This window comes from Myotis yumanensis, unplaced genomic scaffold (assembly GCF_028538775.1).
Source record: "Myotis yumanensis isolate MYYU_CA2020_CCGP unplaced genomic scaffold, mMyoYum1.0.hap1 SCAF_3, whole genome shotgun sequence".
Lineage (NCBI taxonomy): Eukaryota > Metazoa > Chordata > Mammalia > Chiroptera > Vespertilionidae > Myotis > Myotis yumanensis.
Window position 1 is genome coordinate 23162288 of NW_027223754.1, and position 17538 is coordinate 23179825.

General features: G+C 47.3%; 1 protein-coding gene across 7 annotated transcripts in view; it reads right to left on the reverse strand.

The window, feature by feature from the left end:
* The window catches only part of FGFR1 (fibroblast growth factor receptor 1), a 49271-nt gene that overhangs the window by 14784 nt on the left and 16949 nt on the right, over window positions 1-17538 (reverse strand). For 4 of the 7 annotated variants that reach the window (XM_070408421.1, XM_070408420.1, XM_070408419.1 and 1 more), the window contains one exon: window positions 547-813. The exons of the other annotated variants lie outside the window; for them this stretch is intronic. In XM_070408421.1, the coding sequence (XP_070264522.1) occupies window positions 547-813 (267 nt within the window). The remainder of the gene's footprint in view (window positions 1-546; window positions 814-17538) is intronic. 7 annotated transcript variants of the gene reach the window in all.

Below are 17538 nucleotides of genomic sequence, written 5' to 3' on the forward strand. Positions count from 1 at the left end.
GTGAAAGTTGCATTCTAAACGTGGCAGATTCCCAAAGTCACAGAGCTCTAGGGTTCCCTGGCTGTCCTAATTGCTCCAGAAGCTGGGGGGACAGATCTTTTCTGTAACCCCTGTGGATATGGCGGTGCATCTGGATCCTTCCCCATCACAGTGGGGACCTCACAACGTTTTCTGGGGCTCTAATCACTAAACCAAGCACCAAGCCCAAATGGCAAGGGAATGACAGGGTGGAGGCTGGGTGAGCCCTACGCAGCACCCTGGAATCTGGGCCAGCTGTGGTGGAGAAACCAGTGTTCGACTGCCCCAAGAGTATCAGCAATCACCTCCCAGGTAGATCTGAGAAGCCTGGGGCCCACACCCCCTGGCCACCCCTCTGAGAGCTAAGCCGCACGGCGGGCAGGGAGCAATGTTAGTGGGCAGCAGTTTCTGAAGCAGAATGGGGGGCAGGTCATGGAAGGGGAGGAGATTCACCTCCCCCTGAGACTAGCAGAGAGGGGTGGAAGGGGGGAACCAGGAAGAAGGTGAGGGCAGGGCATGGCTACCAACCTGAGACATTGACGGAGAAGTAGGTGGTGTCGCTGCCCGAGGGGCTGCTGGTCACGCAAGCGTAGAGGCCGGAGTCAGCGGGCACAGAATCCCGCACCTCCACCTCCTCCCCTGTGATGCGGGTACGGTTGCTTTCCACCAGCTGTACCCCGTCCCGCAGCCAGTTGATGCTCTGGACATCGTCCCGCAGCCGACAGCGGAGCTGCAGCAGGTCACCAGGGTGGACCAGGAAGGACTCCACTTCCACAGGGGCTCCCCAGGGCTGGGCTGCAGCCACCACAGGGGCCGGGAAGAGGAACCAAGGGACCGGAGAGGAAGAGAGGGAGAGGGGAGGAGGGAGAGACAAAGGGAATTATGCTAGAGGCACTGAGCTGCCACATCCCAGGGGCCACAGAGCTGGGGAGGTGGGGACTGGAATATGGGTCAGTCAGGAAATGGCTGGCTACCTGGGAACCCCCATCTCTTCTTCTCTACCCCCTTCCTCCAAAAGTCAAAGGTAGAAAGAGGAAAAGTTAGGAAGCAGCTGCAGCAGCATTAAGCGGTTCACATTTCATTTCCCTCCATCCTAGGGGGACACGGCCAGCCCTCCCCAGGACTTCTGTGTCCAGAGTGGCCCCTCCCCACACACTCAGTTCCCTGCCAAGAATGGCCACTTTCCAGAGAAACACCCCATTTCCTTTTGGCTAGGTCAGCCTTTCCCCTTTCCCCGAGTAACAGCTGAACAAACCCCCAACCCTCAAAAATCTAGCAGCCCCTACCCAAGTTGAGAGAAGGCAATGTGTCAACCAGGCGGCTCTTGGTTCAAGTGATGGCGGGGTGGGGTTCTGGTCCCCCAATGAGTCAGATGCATAAGAAGAATATGGGGGAGAGAAAGCCCAGCAGAGGTCAGCTCAGGGGAGCCCCTAGCTAACAGGTGTCAGGCCAGAAGACTCGGAGCTTTTGCCTATATTAGGAATGGAGGCCTGCAGCTGCCACCAAACCCACACTTGTGCTGGCAGCCTAAGCCGGTGCACACAAAGCTCTTTTCTCCTCCCCACTGCAGGGCTCCCCCCTAACCTCCAACCCCCACCTTCCCCTCCTCCTCCCCTCCCCCGACACACATGTCCAGTCTCCCTCATCTCCCTTTCCCTGGAGCCCATGTGGTTCACAACCCCCAAGATCTGATGGGATCCTGTCCATACACCCATCCCTCTCACCAACAGCTCCACACTCACACTGACAAGAGAGCCTAAAGCTAGACACACCTAGGAGTCCACCATGCCGGGCAGTTCCCCATCTCCTGAGCACCCCCCTCTTCACTAACCAGGGGGAAATGCAGGTTCTATTTCCCTTTAAGAGCTGCAGGTGTGCTCCTGGCGTCTTCTGCAAGTGTCCACCCCACCAAAAAAGTGCTGGTTGCAGCTCGGATCTACCACCTGACTTAGTCTCCACTGTTTGGGGAAGCCTTATTTCTCACCACGGTTCACCATCAGAGGCTCACACCTGGGACTCTTCACACCCCCCCCCCCCCCCCGTCCCCCTGCAGGGCTCATGTCTCTACCTAGTTCTGTTCACTCACCCTCTAGGTCTCAGCCCAGCTGGTAACTCTGTCCCAAAGCCTTTTCCGACTCTGTTGGGGTCAGGGGCCCTCCCATCACATCTGTCACATTGAAGAAAAGCCCCTTTCTCAACTGAGTTGTGAGGGTAGGGACGTGACATATTTACCTTTAAATCCCCAACGCCTAGTATGGCGCCTGGCACACAAGAATTGCCCAATAAATGCTTGCTGGATAATGCAAGAATGACACATTCACAGCCACACTGTCCCTTCATTGCCTTCCTTTGTAAGTTCCCTTTCCTCCTTCACCACCCTCATTTTACAGAACTCATCCTGAAGTGCTAAACAGGTGTCCACTAGAAACCTTGCGAATGAAGAAGACAGGTGGCACCAGGGAGCAATTTTCCTCAGTGGGGCCTCAAAGCAGGCTTTGGGGCCAAGGCTGCAACCCAAGAGCTCTATCTTAAATATTGGGTAAATACTGAGTCATCAAAAGGGGGGTGTTGCTTTGAAAGGGTTTGGAAACCACTAGGTTAGCATTCATTTATTTTTGTGAATTGGGTCAAGAAGAACACCAACCACAAAGGTGAGCAGACCACACAACTGATTAAAAATAAGCTTTTGTGGGTCCTAAAAAAAATGTGATTCTTTCCATTTTTAACGGTTTGTGGTTTTGCCAAAAGAAAGTAGAAGAAAAGCAGTTCAGACTTGACCCTTAAGGAAACAGCAGACACTCCTATTGATCCAATCTCATTTCCCTTCAGTGACCTCACAGATTAAACACTTTGCAGCTCGTGATCTGTACCAGCCGTTGGTCAAACAGTAAACTCGGTCAACTCAAATTCTTAGTCGCTGGCATCACAGCCTATTTTGACAGGCCCCAGAGACAAAAAGGTAGCAAGGAGAACATGGGCATGTCCCCAAGAGGAAGCAGGAAAGGGACCTGGCCCTGCTGAGACTGGCTCTGGCTGATTCCAGCTTGGATTCCTAACTTCCCACTCATCCCAACCGGGATGTGCAAACAAACCTCTCTTCTGCATGATCTACAAAAAGCCTCCAAACCTGCTTTCTTTTTCTTGCCCCCAAAGTTCAAACTCACCCTGATGCTTCAGGGCTTGGTGCGCTATGTCTATTATGCTCCTAATTAAGATCCTATATTGTGGGGCCCTGGCTGGGTAGCTCAGTGGGTTAGAGCAGTGGTTGGCAAATTCATTAGTCAACAGAGCCAAATATCAACAGTACAACGATTGAAATTTCTTTTGAGAGCCAAATTTTTTAAACTTAAACTATATAGGTAGGTACATTGTTATTAACTTAATTAGGGTACTCCTAAGGCTTAGGAAGAGCCACACTCAAGGGGCCAAAGAGCTGCATGTGGCTCGAGAGCCGCAGTTTGCCGACCACGGGGTTAGAGCATTGTTAGAGCAAGGTTGTGGGTCAGGGGACAAATAAGAAGCAACCAATGAATGCATAAATAAGGGGAATGACAAATCAATGTTTCTCTCTCTCTCTCTCCCATTCCTTCTCTCTCTAAAATCAATAAATGAAAATTTTTTTTAAAGTTTACACTGTGTATAGAGGATAAAACCTAAAGCCCTGCTTGATATCCAAGGTTCCTCACAATCTATTCCCACCTCTCCATGCAACCTTCTTTTCCCTACCTTCCACTCCAGGTCCGGCTGTTCTCTTCACCAAATGCATTCTCCCCCCACAACAAAACTTACTTCTGCTCAAGCCTGTCAGCCATCTCTCTAGAGTCCTCCTACTCTACCCTACTCAAAGCACATCATCAAAGACATCCAGGAAGCCTTCTGTTGGCACTAGTGTCCCAACCCTAATTTTCTGTAAAACAGGGACTCTCTGAACCGAACAAAATTGCACTTAATTGCATATCATCTTATATGGTTTCTTTTGTAAACACCTTTATTGAGATATAATCCATATACCATAAAATTCACCCATTTAGATCATACAGGGGTGGGAAAAAGTAGGTTTACAGTTGCTCGTATGACAAATAATACAATAATAAATAAATAATAATATAAGAATAAACTTTTTCACACTCACAACTGTAAACCTACTTCTGCCCACCCCTGTATAATTCAATGCTTTTTAGTATATCCATAGTTATGGATATACTAAATTAATTTTAGAACATTTTTATCATCCCAAAAAGAAACCCTATACCCGTTAGCAGTCACTATCTCTCCCTCAGTTTAAGCAACCAATGATATGCTCTATAGATGTGCCTATACTGGATATTGCATGTCAATAAAATCATACAATGTATGGTCTTTTGTGATAGCTTCTTTCATTTAGCATGTTTTGAAGGTTCTTCTGTGCTATTACATGGCTCAGTATTTCATTGTTTTTAATGGCTGAATAATATTTCATTATGTGGATATGCCACATTTCGTTTATTCATTCACTGGTTGATGGATAGTTGGGTGTATTGTTTCCTGCAAAAAGTGTCCATGTCTCACCTCTCTGAAGAAACAGCGTAAGCAACTCAGAGCAGAATTGACTATTATAATTTTCCCACGGTGCCCAACAAAGTCAGAAACAGGAAATGCCTAATGGGTCTTGAATTGAATTGAGCATCTGGCAAAGGCTAATTTTTAGAGGGACTAAAAGATCAGCCTAGGGCCTTTGGGCTACAGTGGATTTTTTCATGGCTAACAGTGCTCTTAGATGTCAAAGTCTCCATTTACAAAGCAGGGATAACGCACTTTTTTCTGGGAAGAGATGGAAAGGTAACCAACCACTGGTTTACCAGGCCTTACCCACCTGTGTCACCACCCAGAGCTGAGGTCCTGACCTTAGGGAGTCCCTATGTAAGGTGGCAGATGTGAGGGCATCACTGCTCACTGGTAGCCACAGCAATCCAGTCACTACTCTCCATTCTCTTTTGGTCTTTCCAGTCTCCCCATTGATGCCCTCATTGAAAGGCCCTTGCATCTGTGGCTCCGTCTCCTCTGAGCTGGCATTTCTCTGGTCAAGACTGATGGTCCAGGGCTATACTGTTGTTATATATTAGCTAACAAGAAAGGAGCTAATTGACACCTTTATTAGGCTGGCCATGAAAGATGAAGGAAAGAGAGCAGTTTATTGCTCAGCCACTTGAAACCAGCGTTCCAAATCTTAGAGAACCTGATTAATTGCAACAGGGATACTGGGAGGGAAGTGCAGACCAAAGCACTCGCATTGTGCATCTTGTTTCCTGAGAGACGAGATGGGGAATGGAAGCTGGAGGACATTTGGTATCGGGATTCCATGGTGACCTAGTAGGAGGCTGCAAATATTTAGCGTGAGTCAAATTCGCTCTCACAGGCTCTAGGTGCCATGTGTTCAAAGTGCACTGTGGAAAAAAGGTGCATTGTGCTTCGAGGCGCACAACACAGAGTCACTATTATCTTCACTGGCAGCAGGGAGTTGAGGGTTAGGGCTAGGGCTTGACTTGAACATCCTTAGAGGATGAAGGCTGCCAATGCCTTAGAGAACTCTCCAGAAAACAGGAGAAAACAAAGACTCCTGCTTAGCTGCGTGAATCTGAGGCTGAGGAGGCCTCTGGCCCTGCGGCAGGTTCCTGGGACAGTGCAGGTGGCAATTTGCCCATGGAAGGCTGTGCAGGCTGGACGGGTACCCCTTCAGTGTGAGTGAAAGGGAGTCGTACAGCAACCACCAATCCCATGTGCTTCTCTAATGAAGTCTCTCTATCCCCTCAAAGGAATCTAGGAGATCGGGGACCCACACTTTTTAATAATCCTCAAGGAAGCATCTAGCAAGACAGAGAGGTGGGGTTGGAGTTTCCCACGGTGTTCTCAAGTCTAAGAACATGACAAATGTTAATAGGGCCCCACAAGTTCCTTTCCCTTCCTACTTTCCTCCCAAATACCATAGCTTTGTCATCCCTAACTAGCCATCAGGATGCAGCATTCTGCTTATGACAGGACTCGCCAGAAACCTGCTCCAGTCATCGAGCAGGCAGTTCTGCCTTGGGTACATCAGATCAGATCTGAGTTCTTGATTCTAAATCTCTGTGTCTCCTACTAGCCACGGGTGTCATGTGGGGCGGGAGGATGAAGTCACAGGAGGCCCAAACCTTTTATTCTTATGAGAGATGAGGCCCCAGTTTCCCCAAATCCAAGAAGATGGGAACTTTCTTCAACATAGTTCTCATTAGTTAGGTGCCTCTGTGAGCCCTTGTAAGGAGGAATAGCGGACCTATGTCTGGCCCTACCCAGAGTGATCAGATTTACATTACACCTTGATATGTGTAAGGCACTTTGTCTGCAACATGAGACAACTGAAGAATGTTAAGAACCCAGTAGAGGCTCTGAGGATACAGAACTTAAATATTGGTGGTCATGGCAGACAGCAGTAGTCACAGCAGAGGCTGGACATAATGGTAAGGAACGGGGGGGAATTAAATAAGGATTTAGAGTGAGGATGAAAACTTGGAGGGAAACAGAAAAGGTAAGGTGCTTAAGTGCAGGGTAGTGCCTTGGGATGCGGCAGGGTAGGACACGAGGTCAGACTCTATGGCCAGCAAGGAACTGAAGGTTCACGGTAGAAAATAGCAAAAAACAACAACAAACAAACAAAACCACTAAAAAAGTCCCAGGGAGCACATTCTCTGTAGACTATGAATGCAGGGCATTCACGCCACATGGACAAATATACCTGAACATGTATTTTGAAATACCACTTCACCAGCCCTGGTCCCATAACAGCCAGTTTGGTCTGGAAATTATCCACCCCCAAAGCCCCACAACTTAACCTGAAAGCAGTCACGAATAACAATATATTTGCATGGCACTCTGCAATTTAGCATGTGTCTTCCCATATATTGGTTTGGGATCCTGAAATAACTCTGAAAATGGTAAAACTAATATTGGCCAATAATTTATAGCATGCTTACTATAACCCATATACTGTGATGGCTCTTAACACGGACTACCATTTAACCCACACAGCACTCCTATGATGGTGATACTATATTATCTCTACCCTCTGGATGTGTCCACTTACTTACTATGTGCTGAGCACAGTTCTCATTTAAGCCTCACACCAACCAAGTGAAGTAGACACTTATTACCCTCATTTTACACAGTGGACACTGAGGCACAGAGAGGTTCAGTAAGTGTCCGAGACGGCCCACCTAGCTTGGCCACCAGCCAGTGGCCAAGCTGCGATTCAAACCCATCTGGCCAGGCTCTCAGAATCCACACAAATCCAGATCCTAAGGCCACTGCTTTGAAAGACAGCCTCTACCTTCACCGTGTCTTTTGCAATCCTTGACTTCAGAAAAATGATTGAAAACCTTCCTGATCAATCGTCTGATCCCGTCTAATGGCACCAATGTCTCTTAGCTCACACATGGGATTCTCAAGTTAGCTGCTTTGACCTGACCCTCCCTTTTTCATTCCCTCAATTTCCTCAGCCCCACAACTATGACCTTACAACTTAGGGCTTTTAACTTATAAAAGCACGCTCCTGTCCACACTCTGGGCCTTTAAAGTTGAGCAGATGTGCCTGTGCACATCTGGCAGGTGAGGAAATAGGGGGAGAGGGAGCGCAGTGTGACAGTGGCAGACTAGTAACAATGCCCTGTTTTGGTACGGCACTTGGTACTTTTACAAGGCATGTTAATTCATGTTCCTGTTATTCCTGTTCATTCTCATTCAAAGAGACAATGGAGGGTGTGAGGAACTTCTCCCAAAGCCACAAAAGGGGTCAGCATTGGCTCTAGATGCTGGTTCCCCCGCCGCCCCCCCCAACCCCCCCCATAGCACCTCACTCTCATGCAGCACACGGGACAGCAAGGTGACCACTCAGGACTTACAGCTCTGCCTTGGCCACAGGTAGACAGCACAGCTCCTCCCTCCCTTCCTGTGTCCCTGGCTCAATCTTGGATCAGTCACCTGATACCTTGCCATGTCCCAAGCCCCTCACCCTTGATTAGTTTACAGCTGAGTTGATGACCTCCAATGACCCCTGCCTGACTCCACTGAGAAGATTAAGAACATTAGGCAAAGGGGCTCATCAACCATCCCCTGGGGCCAGCTGTCCTGATCACACATCCTCAGACCCACCGCTCAGCACAGCACAGCACTCTGCATCCACTCTGCATCGCATGCCCTCAGCTCAGCACAGCACTCTGCATTGCATCCCCTCACACTCCTCTTCCTCCAGAATTCGGAGCCTCTGACTACCTCCCTTCCCCCACCTCAGCTGTCCAGTCTCCAGGTCCCACCTCTCCAGCCAAGCCAATGTCTTCACTTCCCCTTTTATTTTGCTTTCTCCCACCCAAAAGACTTTGCTTCTACTAGAATGTCTTTCTCCTCCTATTGCTCCATCACTTCCCTAAGACTTCCCCAACTACATACATCTCATTTTTAAAAGGATTTACACATTTTCATGGCTTTATCTTGTGCTTATTCATTCTGCTTGGCTGTGGGTTGATCCATGGACAGTGTGTGTCTTATCTACACTCCAAGTCAGGAGCGTGTCTCTACATTCTACACTCCAAAGTTGGCAGGGCCTGAATATCCAGCCCCCAGCAAAATCCAGGCACGATGTTTCAGGGCCGCAATTTCTGTCATCCCTTTGAAATCCTTTTGATTTAGGATTTCTGGGTTAAGAAAATTAAGAGAGAACGCCATCCTCTACAAGTAACGTGAGGGGACTGGTGGTCCAGGAATGTTTACAGTCTTGGCACAAACTCCCCAGAGATAAATGAGGGGGCAATTGTGGGTGGGGGAGGAACTAGGGGTGGCTTTGAAAGCAAACTTAAAAGCAACACAGAACAGCCCAGCAGGGCACTGGGAGACCTCTGCGAAAGTTTTTTATTATGTTATTTTGGCTTTGAAATGGAACTGAAAACTTACTTTGGTCTGACAAGGCCAGGCCAGAGGGGGGATCTCACCCAAATCCCGGGAACAACTATTATCTGACAAGGCTTGGGGTACAGAGAGGAAGCCCTAAAGATACAGGATGCCCTGAACTCATGAGGTCCCCACGATGCAGGGAAAGCTGGGGACATGGGGAGTGCAGGCATGCGTGGGAAGGAGAGAGGAACACCAAATCAATTAGCGGGACCTGACACCCTGATCCTGCAGCCTGCACCCGTCCCCACCCGGGGGATTTGGAGTGTAGGGTGTGTTGTTTTCTTTAATAGAAAAAAAGGGGGGAAAAAAGTAAGAGGGACCTTTCTGCATGCAAATGGGCCACAGCCAGAAGAGCCCATTAAAATGTAAAAACTCCACATTCAGCCCCACAAAACTGCAAACTGCTGTGTTTGCCAGAGGGGCAGCAATACAGCTCCCGACAAAGGGGCTGAGGAACAATGGCGGGCTGAATGGCCTCTGTCAGCAGGTCCCCTCACGTGTTGCCATGGGGACCCCACCGGGGCTTACTAAAGGTATTTCCTGAGGAGAAAGCAGTGCACACATGCCCAGGCAGCCCGGCTAATCCTGACAGGAAGCCATCGCCATTCAGCAGCCCAGAGGCTTGGGGCCGGCGTTTTGTTTTGTTTTTATTAAAAAAAGATTTCAGTCTTTTGTGTGTCCCACCTCATCACTGTAATTTAGTACAGAGCCACCTGCGAGGGCCAAAGCTGCAGCCGGGGGCCCTGCGCCCACTGCACGACCCCCCAAATACAGCTCCCCAGTAGTCGGGCAGGAGGAGGCCATGACACGCAGGACCCCACTCAGGAGCCCCAGGTGGAGAGTAGCCGGGGCCCAGAGGGTTTTGTGGGAACCTTCAAACAGATGTTGCCAGGGGTAACATAGCGTCAGATGGAGCCTGGGTTCAAGTTCCCGTGCTGGGTTCCACCTGAGGCCTCCTCCTTCATGCCTTCAGAGCATACTGCTTTCCCAACTGGGGGTGGTGTCCCCCACCTCTCCCTACCTCCCACTGTGGGGAGAGCGCTCTCACGCTGGGGACAAAGACTGTAATTAAGTGATTAACAAAGGAATGTGCCCAGGAGTTGTTTTAAAAGAAATCCTCCTTCTTCCTTTCTCCCCGGCAAAAGCTTTCACCCCAACTATTTACTGATGCACTGCCCGCAGATCCGGAATAAAAACCTCTTCTAATCCATTTCCCGAAAGGATTCCCAGGAAGAAAGAGGTGCTCTGGGGAGAGGCAAGTCCACCGGAGACGTGCAGGAGGTGTGGAACCCTCTTGCCCAGGGAGAGCAAAGGTAGAGGCAAAGGTGGGTGCCCTACAGTTAGGGGAAGGGTCTGGGCTCACAGTTCCTAGAAGTTTGTGTCACCATCTCACAGTTGGCACCAGAGGAATCCAGCCTGGCAGATTCAGGGAAGAAAGCCAACAACACAGCTGGTGGTGGAGACAGAAACTCCGGTGTGACAACTGCCCCCTAGGACACAGTTTAGGGTAAATTAACATTTCCTGAGCAAATTTGTGTGTGGAAGGAGCTGTCCCCAATCAACCCAAGAATGGAGGTGGCTCTACTCATTCACTGTGATTTGAACCCAGGTCTTCGTGTTTGCAAAGTCCATGCCCTTGCATCTAGACCTCCCCACAAAACATGTAGTGAACCTGGCATTTATAGATAGAATCGTGACGAGGAAAATGGGTCGTTTCACAGGCATTAAAACTGTGCCCAACTACTCCCCTGGATACTTGTGAGTTTCTATAGCCACGTAGGCAGGTCCTATTTTGGAAAAGGAAGCCAGAGCACCTCTGTTCAACAATGGAAAACTCCCCCAAAAGAACCCCAAGCCCAGTAAGGGGCACTTGTATAGGCTGAAATTTAGGGGCTTTTCTCCTGCCTTTATTAAAAATCACATCCTAAAGTCAAATCAAAAGTACAACTGGCCACCAGCTAACTGTTACAACACAGAAGTAAAAACACCTTCCACTAAGTTGTAAGGGAAAAGCTGGACAAGTAGCTGAAGGGTATGCATGCGTGTGTGTGTGTGTGTGTGTATGTGTGTGTGTGTATTGTGTGCACGCACGGGTGTGCATGCTGTGTGTGTGTGTGTGTGTACGGTCCTGCTGCTAGAGGGGAGTGCAGACCCTCCGCAGACCCTCCCACCACTGGCCCAGAGCCCAGGCCTCCCAGCCATGTGTCTGCAGCTGCGACCTGTCATGCACTTCCTGGTCTGGGTTCTGTAATGGAAAGATCATTAAGCGTGGGGGAGGGAGGAGAGTGAGATGAATCAACGAGGAAAAGGTAACCCTGCAGCTCGCACTCCGCGGTGCTCTAACCTTAAAGTCCGGTCAGGTTCCTCAAAGAAAAGGAATGTATTGCCCTCCCCCCCACCCCACCCTACCCCCTCCGAGGGCCTCTCTGATGGAGGGCCTCCCCTCCCCCACGCCCAGCAGAGCTAGTTTGGGGAAGGAAACACCACTAGCAGCTGGGCAGGAAAAAAGTTGCTGCTCCCTAAACTTGCTGATGAATTAGTAGAGGTTTCAGCTGTGTCAGAATTTGCCTTTTAGCCCCCCCAAAACAAAAATGGGTGCATGAGCGCACAATTCACCCGGGGCTCTCAGCACCCTAAGGCGTCTGCCGTCTCCTCTCCCCATCTGATGCCATCGCCGCCACGAAGGGTCTGGTCACAGAGCTCTGTATAAGAAGGGTCACTGCCCACTGCAGCGGGGAAAGGGGTGGGCTCAATGTTAAAGAAATGCCGTCTGTTTTTTACATTTTGAGAATAAAGGTGCTAAACATCCTTTTACAATGAAAGGTGTGGACCGGTGGTGGCCAGGACTGGGGAAGGGGAAGGGGGAAGAGTTGGTTGGGAAGGTGAACAAGCCATCTGGAGTGATGGCTGCACAGCAATGTGATGTGCTCACGCCACAGGTCTGTACACTTGAAAAAGGTCGATTTTATGGGATGTATATTTTATCACAATAAAAAAATGGCAAGAGTAGTGTTGGTTTTTTTTAAAACAGGTTTTTACTTGGCAAAATAAGTTGTCAACCCTATGTAGTTTCTAAAATATAGGAGGAGGGACACTTTGGCCCATGAAATTTAAACATCTGGGATGACTGGTCTGTCCCAAAGAACTGCAGGATGGCAAGGACTTAGAGGGTCCATTCAGGTGCCACCCATTCATTCTTCTCTTTCTCCTTTACACACATCACGAAGGTCGAGCATTTAGCACAGCGGGGCCTTGACTTACAAGTTTAATTCATTCCGAGACCGAGCTCGTTAAGGAGCTCGTTAACTCAAATTACTCTATCAACAAAAAACTCGTTAGTCGGGACCCTTGTAAGTCAAGGCCCCACTGTACTTAGTATTTTATGACATTAGAAGAACGTGGTTTAGGGATCTTTCTATCTGAGAGGGTATGGCTGTCTGGTGGAGAGCAGGTAGAAGCAGCAGGACCAAAGGTTTGGGGGAGGTACGGGCCAATATCTTCACTGGGGACGCCTTTGCTCAGACAACTTGAATAATCAGGATCTTGGGGGAGAGATTCCTACTCGGAGCTGTGTCAATATTCCAGATGTCCTAAGGCAGTGATGGCAAATCTTTTGAGCTCGGTGTGTCAGCATTTTGAAAAACCCTAACTTAACTCTGGTGCCGTGTCACATATAGAAATTTTTTGATATTTGCAACCATAGTAAAACAAAGACTTATATTTTTGATATTTATTTTATATATTTAAATGCCATTTAACAAAGAAAAATTAACCAAAAAAAATGAGTTCGCGTGTCACCTCTGACACGCGTGTCATAGGTTCGCCATCACTGTCCTAAGGGATGAGAATGAGAACCTAGTTTGAAATCCTTAGTTCCAAACTCTGCTTGACCACAGGTGGGCTGGGTGCAGCAGAAAGGGCATCTGAGTAGAAATCACTGAGATGACAGGTGCCATCACTACTTGTGTGACTTCGGGCAAGTCCCCTCCACCCGCAGGCCTCAAGTGTGACATGGAAAGGCTGATGGACTTGGCAAGCTCCAGCTCTAGCCAACATTCCAAGTTTCAGCTGGGCCTTTGGAGTTGAGCGTAACTCACTGCTGTCCCCTCCTACCCCCAACTAGCACAAAGCTCCCCTGGGTGTGAAGGAAGGCAAGAGGGGGTTCTGTTTTGGTCACAGAGCTCCAGACATCAGCACCTTCAATAAGTATTTCTCTTCATCTCTTCTCTCTGGCCCGTTCTTACCAGAAGCCTTGGAATGGAAAATATGGAGTGGCCAAGAGGCTGTGCCTGGCAGAATGCTGGAGCCCAGTTATTCTAGAAGGATTTATTTCACGGAGACCTGGCAAGGTAAATAAATGTTCAAAATGGACCTGGAGTCTGAGGGTAGTGAAGGGCAGGCATAAAATAAATGCAGCCTCCAAATGTACCCTTCAGGCAGTAACACAGCCTTGGTTGCTCAGGTAACATTGATAAACGTTTTGAAGGCCGAAGGGAGAACTTCACTCAGTAGTTAGTCAAGGAACCTGACTCTTCTAAGGTTCAAAAGCTAATTCCTAAAACCTAAGGAAAATAAACCTTAATTCCCAATGTAAACTCTGGAGGTTGACAATAAATGAGCAGAGATTTCTGGATGCAATCGGACTCTTTCTAACCAGCTGGAGAGCTGATCAGCATTCCAACGGCTCTGATAATTGACTTAAAGCTCCAGGAAGAGGGTCTCCTACTTTCCAAGGAAAGCTTCAGACCACCTTCCCTCTCTGTCCTTCCTCCCTCAGTACCCACAGGCTAACGGACTTAGTCCTCTACTACCTTTCCCTTCTCCCTCCCTATCTATTGTTAATTTCTCTTCCTCAACTCTCAGGCTTTCCACCTTCCTCATCTCTCCCCAGCACTGAAAGCACTAATATCAGATAGACCTGAGTCTGAACTCTAGCTCCACCACTTATTTGCTGCTTAACCTCGGCAAGTTTTTGTTTGAGAACTCTGAGTCAGTTTCCTAAAACTGGTAAGTGGAAATAACACCTACCTTCTAGACGTTTTTCCGGGGAGAATTAATTGCATCAGAGATTCTCCAAGTGTGGCCCCTGGATGGGTAGCATACGCATTCTCTAGGAACTTGTTAAAACCCTCAAGCTCAGGGTCCTGCTTCAGATTCAAGAACTCTGGGAGGGAACGCAGCCATGGGTTTTAACAAGCCAACCTGGTGAGGTCTGTGCAGTGAAAATCTGAGAATCACTGCACTGGATAATATGAGCTCAATATGTGGTAGCAATAACTAGTTATCACCTATTTTCTGTACCTTCCTATTGAAAAGGGTTTTATTCCTATCTTTTCCTTTTTACAACTAGAAAGTTTAGGTACTTTTTAAACAAGAAAAATGATCACTTAACTGTGTGTTCATGCATGAATTCATTTATTCAAAAAGTATTAGTTTATACATATCACACAATAAATTATTCTAAGGTGCTGTAGTGAACACAAGACAAAACCAAACCTTTCCTTTATGGCTTACACACACGTACAGCCATACACAGACACACACACACCTCATCGGAGCCCACAAGTAATGGTTAATTTGTCCTTTCCCTTAAGGAAAGAGGCCCTCTCTGTGTTTTCAGATGTTCTCATAACCTGGGTTTATGTCCTTATTTGATATAGTCTTTGGATGACAATTCTTATATGAGTCACTTATTGTATTTGGGTAAGTCTCCTGAGAGTAACGCTGGCCAGGGCTGGGCCTAACTCATGGTGTGGCTAGGGGGAGGGATGATGGCATTTGTTCTGGGCTTCCCACAAGAGGGGCCTCCAAGACTCTTGATTTTTCTCCCCCAAAAGTTTACCCAGACAGTTACTGACAGAACTGGAAGAAGACATTTACCAAACAACTTCTGTAAATCCTTGTTTTATTCCTGAGCATACACTTCAGATAGTATACCGTAAGTTAATATGCACTTTTAAAATCCTGTAATTATTTGGTGACTAGGCCAACTACATTGTAATATATATCTTTAAAACCATTCATTTGTTAAATGTAAAGCCTAAGAAAAACAAAATTTTCCTTGCTCCTCCTTTTTTTACATTGCTTCCAGTTTTTTAAAAAAATATCTGGTAACCTCAAAACAACGCCAATGGTACAGCCTCTCAACCTCCATCCATCAGACATCGTGGGACCACAGCCATTTCAGAAGCAATCTAGGTGGCTTATGTGTCCCGGCAGCCCCACTGCATTCTAGAATAAGTGAGACCAGCCAAGAAAACCTTGGTGTAGCATCTGACACTTTGGGGACCTCTGACCCTAGATCTTCTCCATACTGTAGGAGGTCTTGGCTACAGTGGAAAAGGCAGCCTCCCTCAATGGGGTTTTTCTTCTATTGATGATTCTGGGCTAGGAAACCACTTTTCATTAGGGCAGCTCACAGACCTATGACCGATGCATCACTTCGAAGCTAACAGCAGAACATCACACAAGAAATGGCACAAGGCGAGCATCTCCAGCGGCCCTTACCCCAGCCTCTCACACAGGCACATACCGTCCCAGAAAGGGAGGTGAAGCCTGGGTCCTGTGAGGTAAAGGGGCCTGACCTAGCAATGTTTAAACTGAAGCGCTGGTCTGCCCAAAGTTTTGAGGAAAACCCAGTCTGATGTAGGAATAAACCTATGGTTATGGGATCGGTGCAAAGATACAAAAATGTAAAGCATGTAGGGTGTAAAGATGCAATAAATAGTATTTATTATTATTGCAAAATACCTTTCTTTACTGTATAACTTTTTTAGGGCAGTTTTTTATTGTTGTCATTGGTCCTCACCCGAGGTTATTTTTATTTATTTTTGTTTTTTAAAAATATATTTTTATTGACTTCAGAGAGGAAGGGAGAGGGAGAGAGAGATAGAAACATCAATGATGAGAGAGAATCATTGATCGGCTGCCTCCTGCACACCACCTACTGGGGATCGACCCTGAAACCCGGGCATGTGTCCTAGACTGGAATCAAACCTGGGACCCGTCAGCCCACAGGCCGAAGGCCGACGCTCTATCTACTGAGCCAAACCAGGTAGGGCCCCAAGGATATTTTCCCATTGATTTTAGAGTGGAAGGGAGGGAGACGGAGAGGTGGGGGGTCAGGGGGACAGGGGGAGAGGGAGAGAGAGCAACGTTGATGTAAAAGAGAGACACATTGATTGCTTGCCTCCTAATACGCCTGGACTGGTGCCAGGGATCAAACCTGCAACCCAGGTATGTACCCTTGACTGGGAATCGAATCGAGACTCCTGGATGCATGGGCAACACTCTAACCCCTGAGCAACAAGGGCAGGGCTTTTAACGGCAACTTGGCACTATGTAATCGACAGTTTCGAAATGTAAGTATTCTTGGATACATGAACAACTTTTATTCGTAAAAGTCTATTCACTTAAGTGAAAATATTGAAAATAGCCTAAACACCCAGCAGTAGAGGACTGGTAAGTAAATAAACTTTGCACGCCCATACAATGGAGTTATATGTGGTTATTAAGCATGGTGAAAAATTTTTCTCTGCAATAAATATGTGCTTAAGTCACAAACAAGTATATAGCATATACATCCATAGTTGAGAAGTTACATTTGTATAAATGCAAGAAAAATAATCTAAAGCAGGGGTGGGGAACCTTTTTTCTGCCAGGCCATTTAGATATTTTATAACATCATTCCCAGGCCATACAAAATTATCAACTTAAAAAATTAGCCTGCTGTTTTTGGTCAAATATTTAACCAACTCTCCCTAATGCCTAGGTAGGGCAGGACCAAATGATTTCGTGGGCCTTATACGGCCCTCGGGCCAGACATTCCCCTTCCCTGGTCTAAAGGTATATTCATAGCAGTGATTATTTTTGGATAATAGGAATGAGTTTTGCTTTTTAAATCTGTATTTTCTGAATTTTCTCTGATGACCCTAGATTACATACCAAAATGTCCATGTTTTAACAGCTATAAAAGTATTCTTTCTGATTGCTCTAAGTGGAGGAAACAGCTCTGTTAAAACTACATATACTGTAAGGTAGAGTAAAGTTAAACAGAAAGGGGGAAAAAGAAATGATTAGTTTGGAGACAAAGGAAGGCTTCAAGGAGATGGCCCTAAACTATGCCTTAGGCTAAACCCAAGTTAAACCTTAAGCCAAGAATGGGAATTACCAAAAAAAGTGAAAGGATCAAAAAAAAAAGTGAAAGGATCAAAGGATAGGGATGGCCATTTCCAGCAAGGGACCAGGATAAATAATGGTTAGGTAGGAATGTGTATGTTGCATTCAAAAAGGAAAAAGGAAGAGTTGGGTTTGCCTAATGGAGAGGTGGGGAAGAACCGAGAGGGAGGGAAAATCAGTGAATGAAAAAAGGAAGGACCATTAGCCAGGGGCTAGGTCTCGCTTGAAATTCAACTTTCTTTGTTGATTAAGAATTGAAACTTCAGTGTTGCTGGTTTTTAAACTCTTTCCTTGTCCAGCTCACAACCACTGAAGTCCACACTTTGCTGAACTCCTTGACCTTTGAGGTTCAACGTGCCTACACATCCAAGGCCTGGGAAACACAGT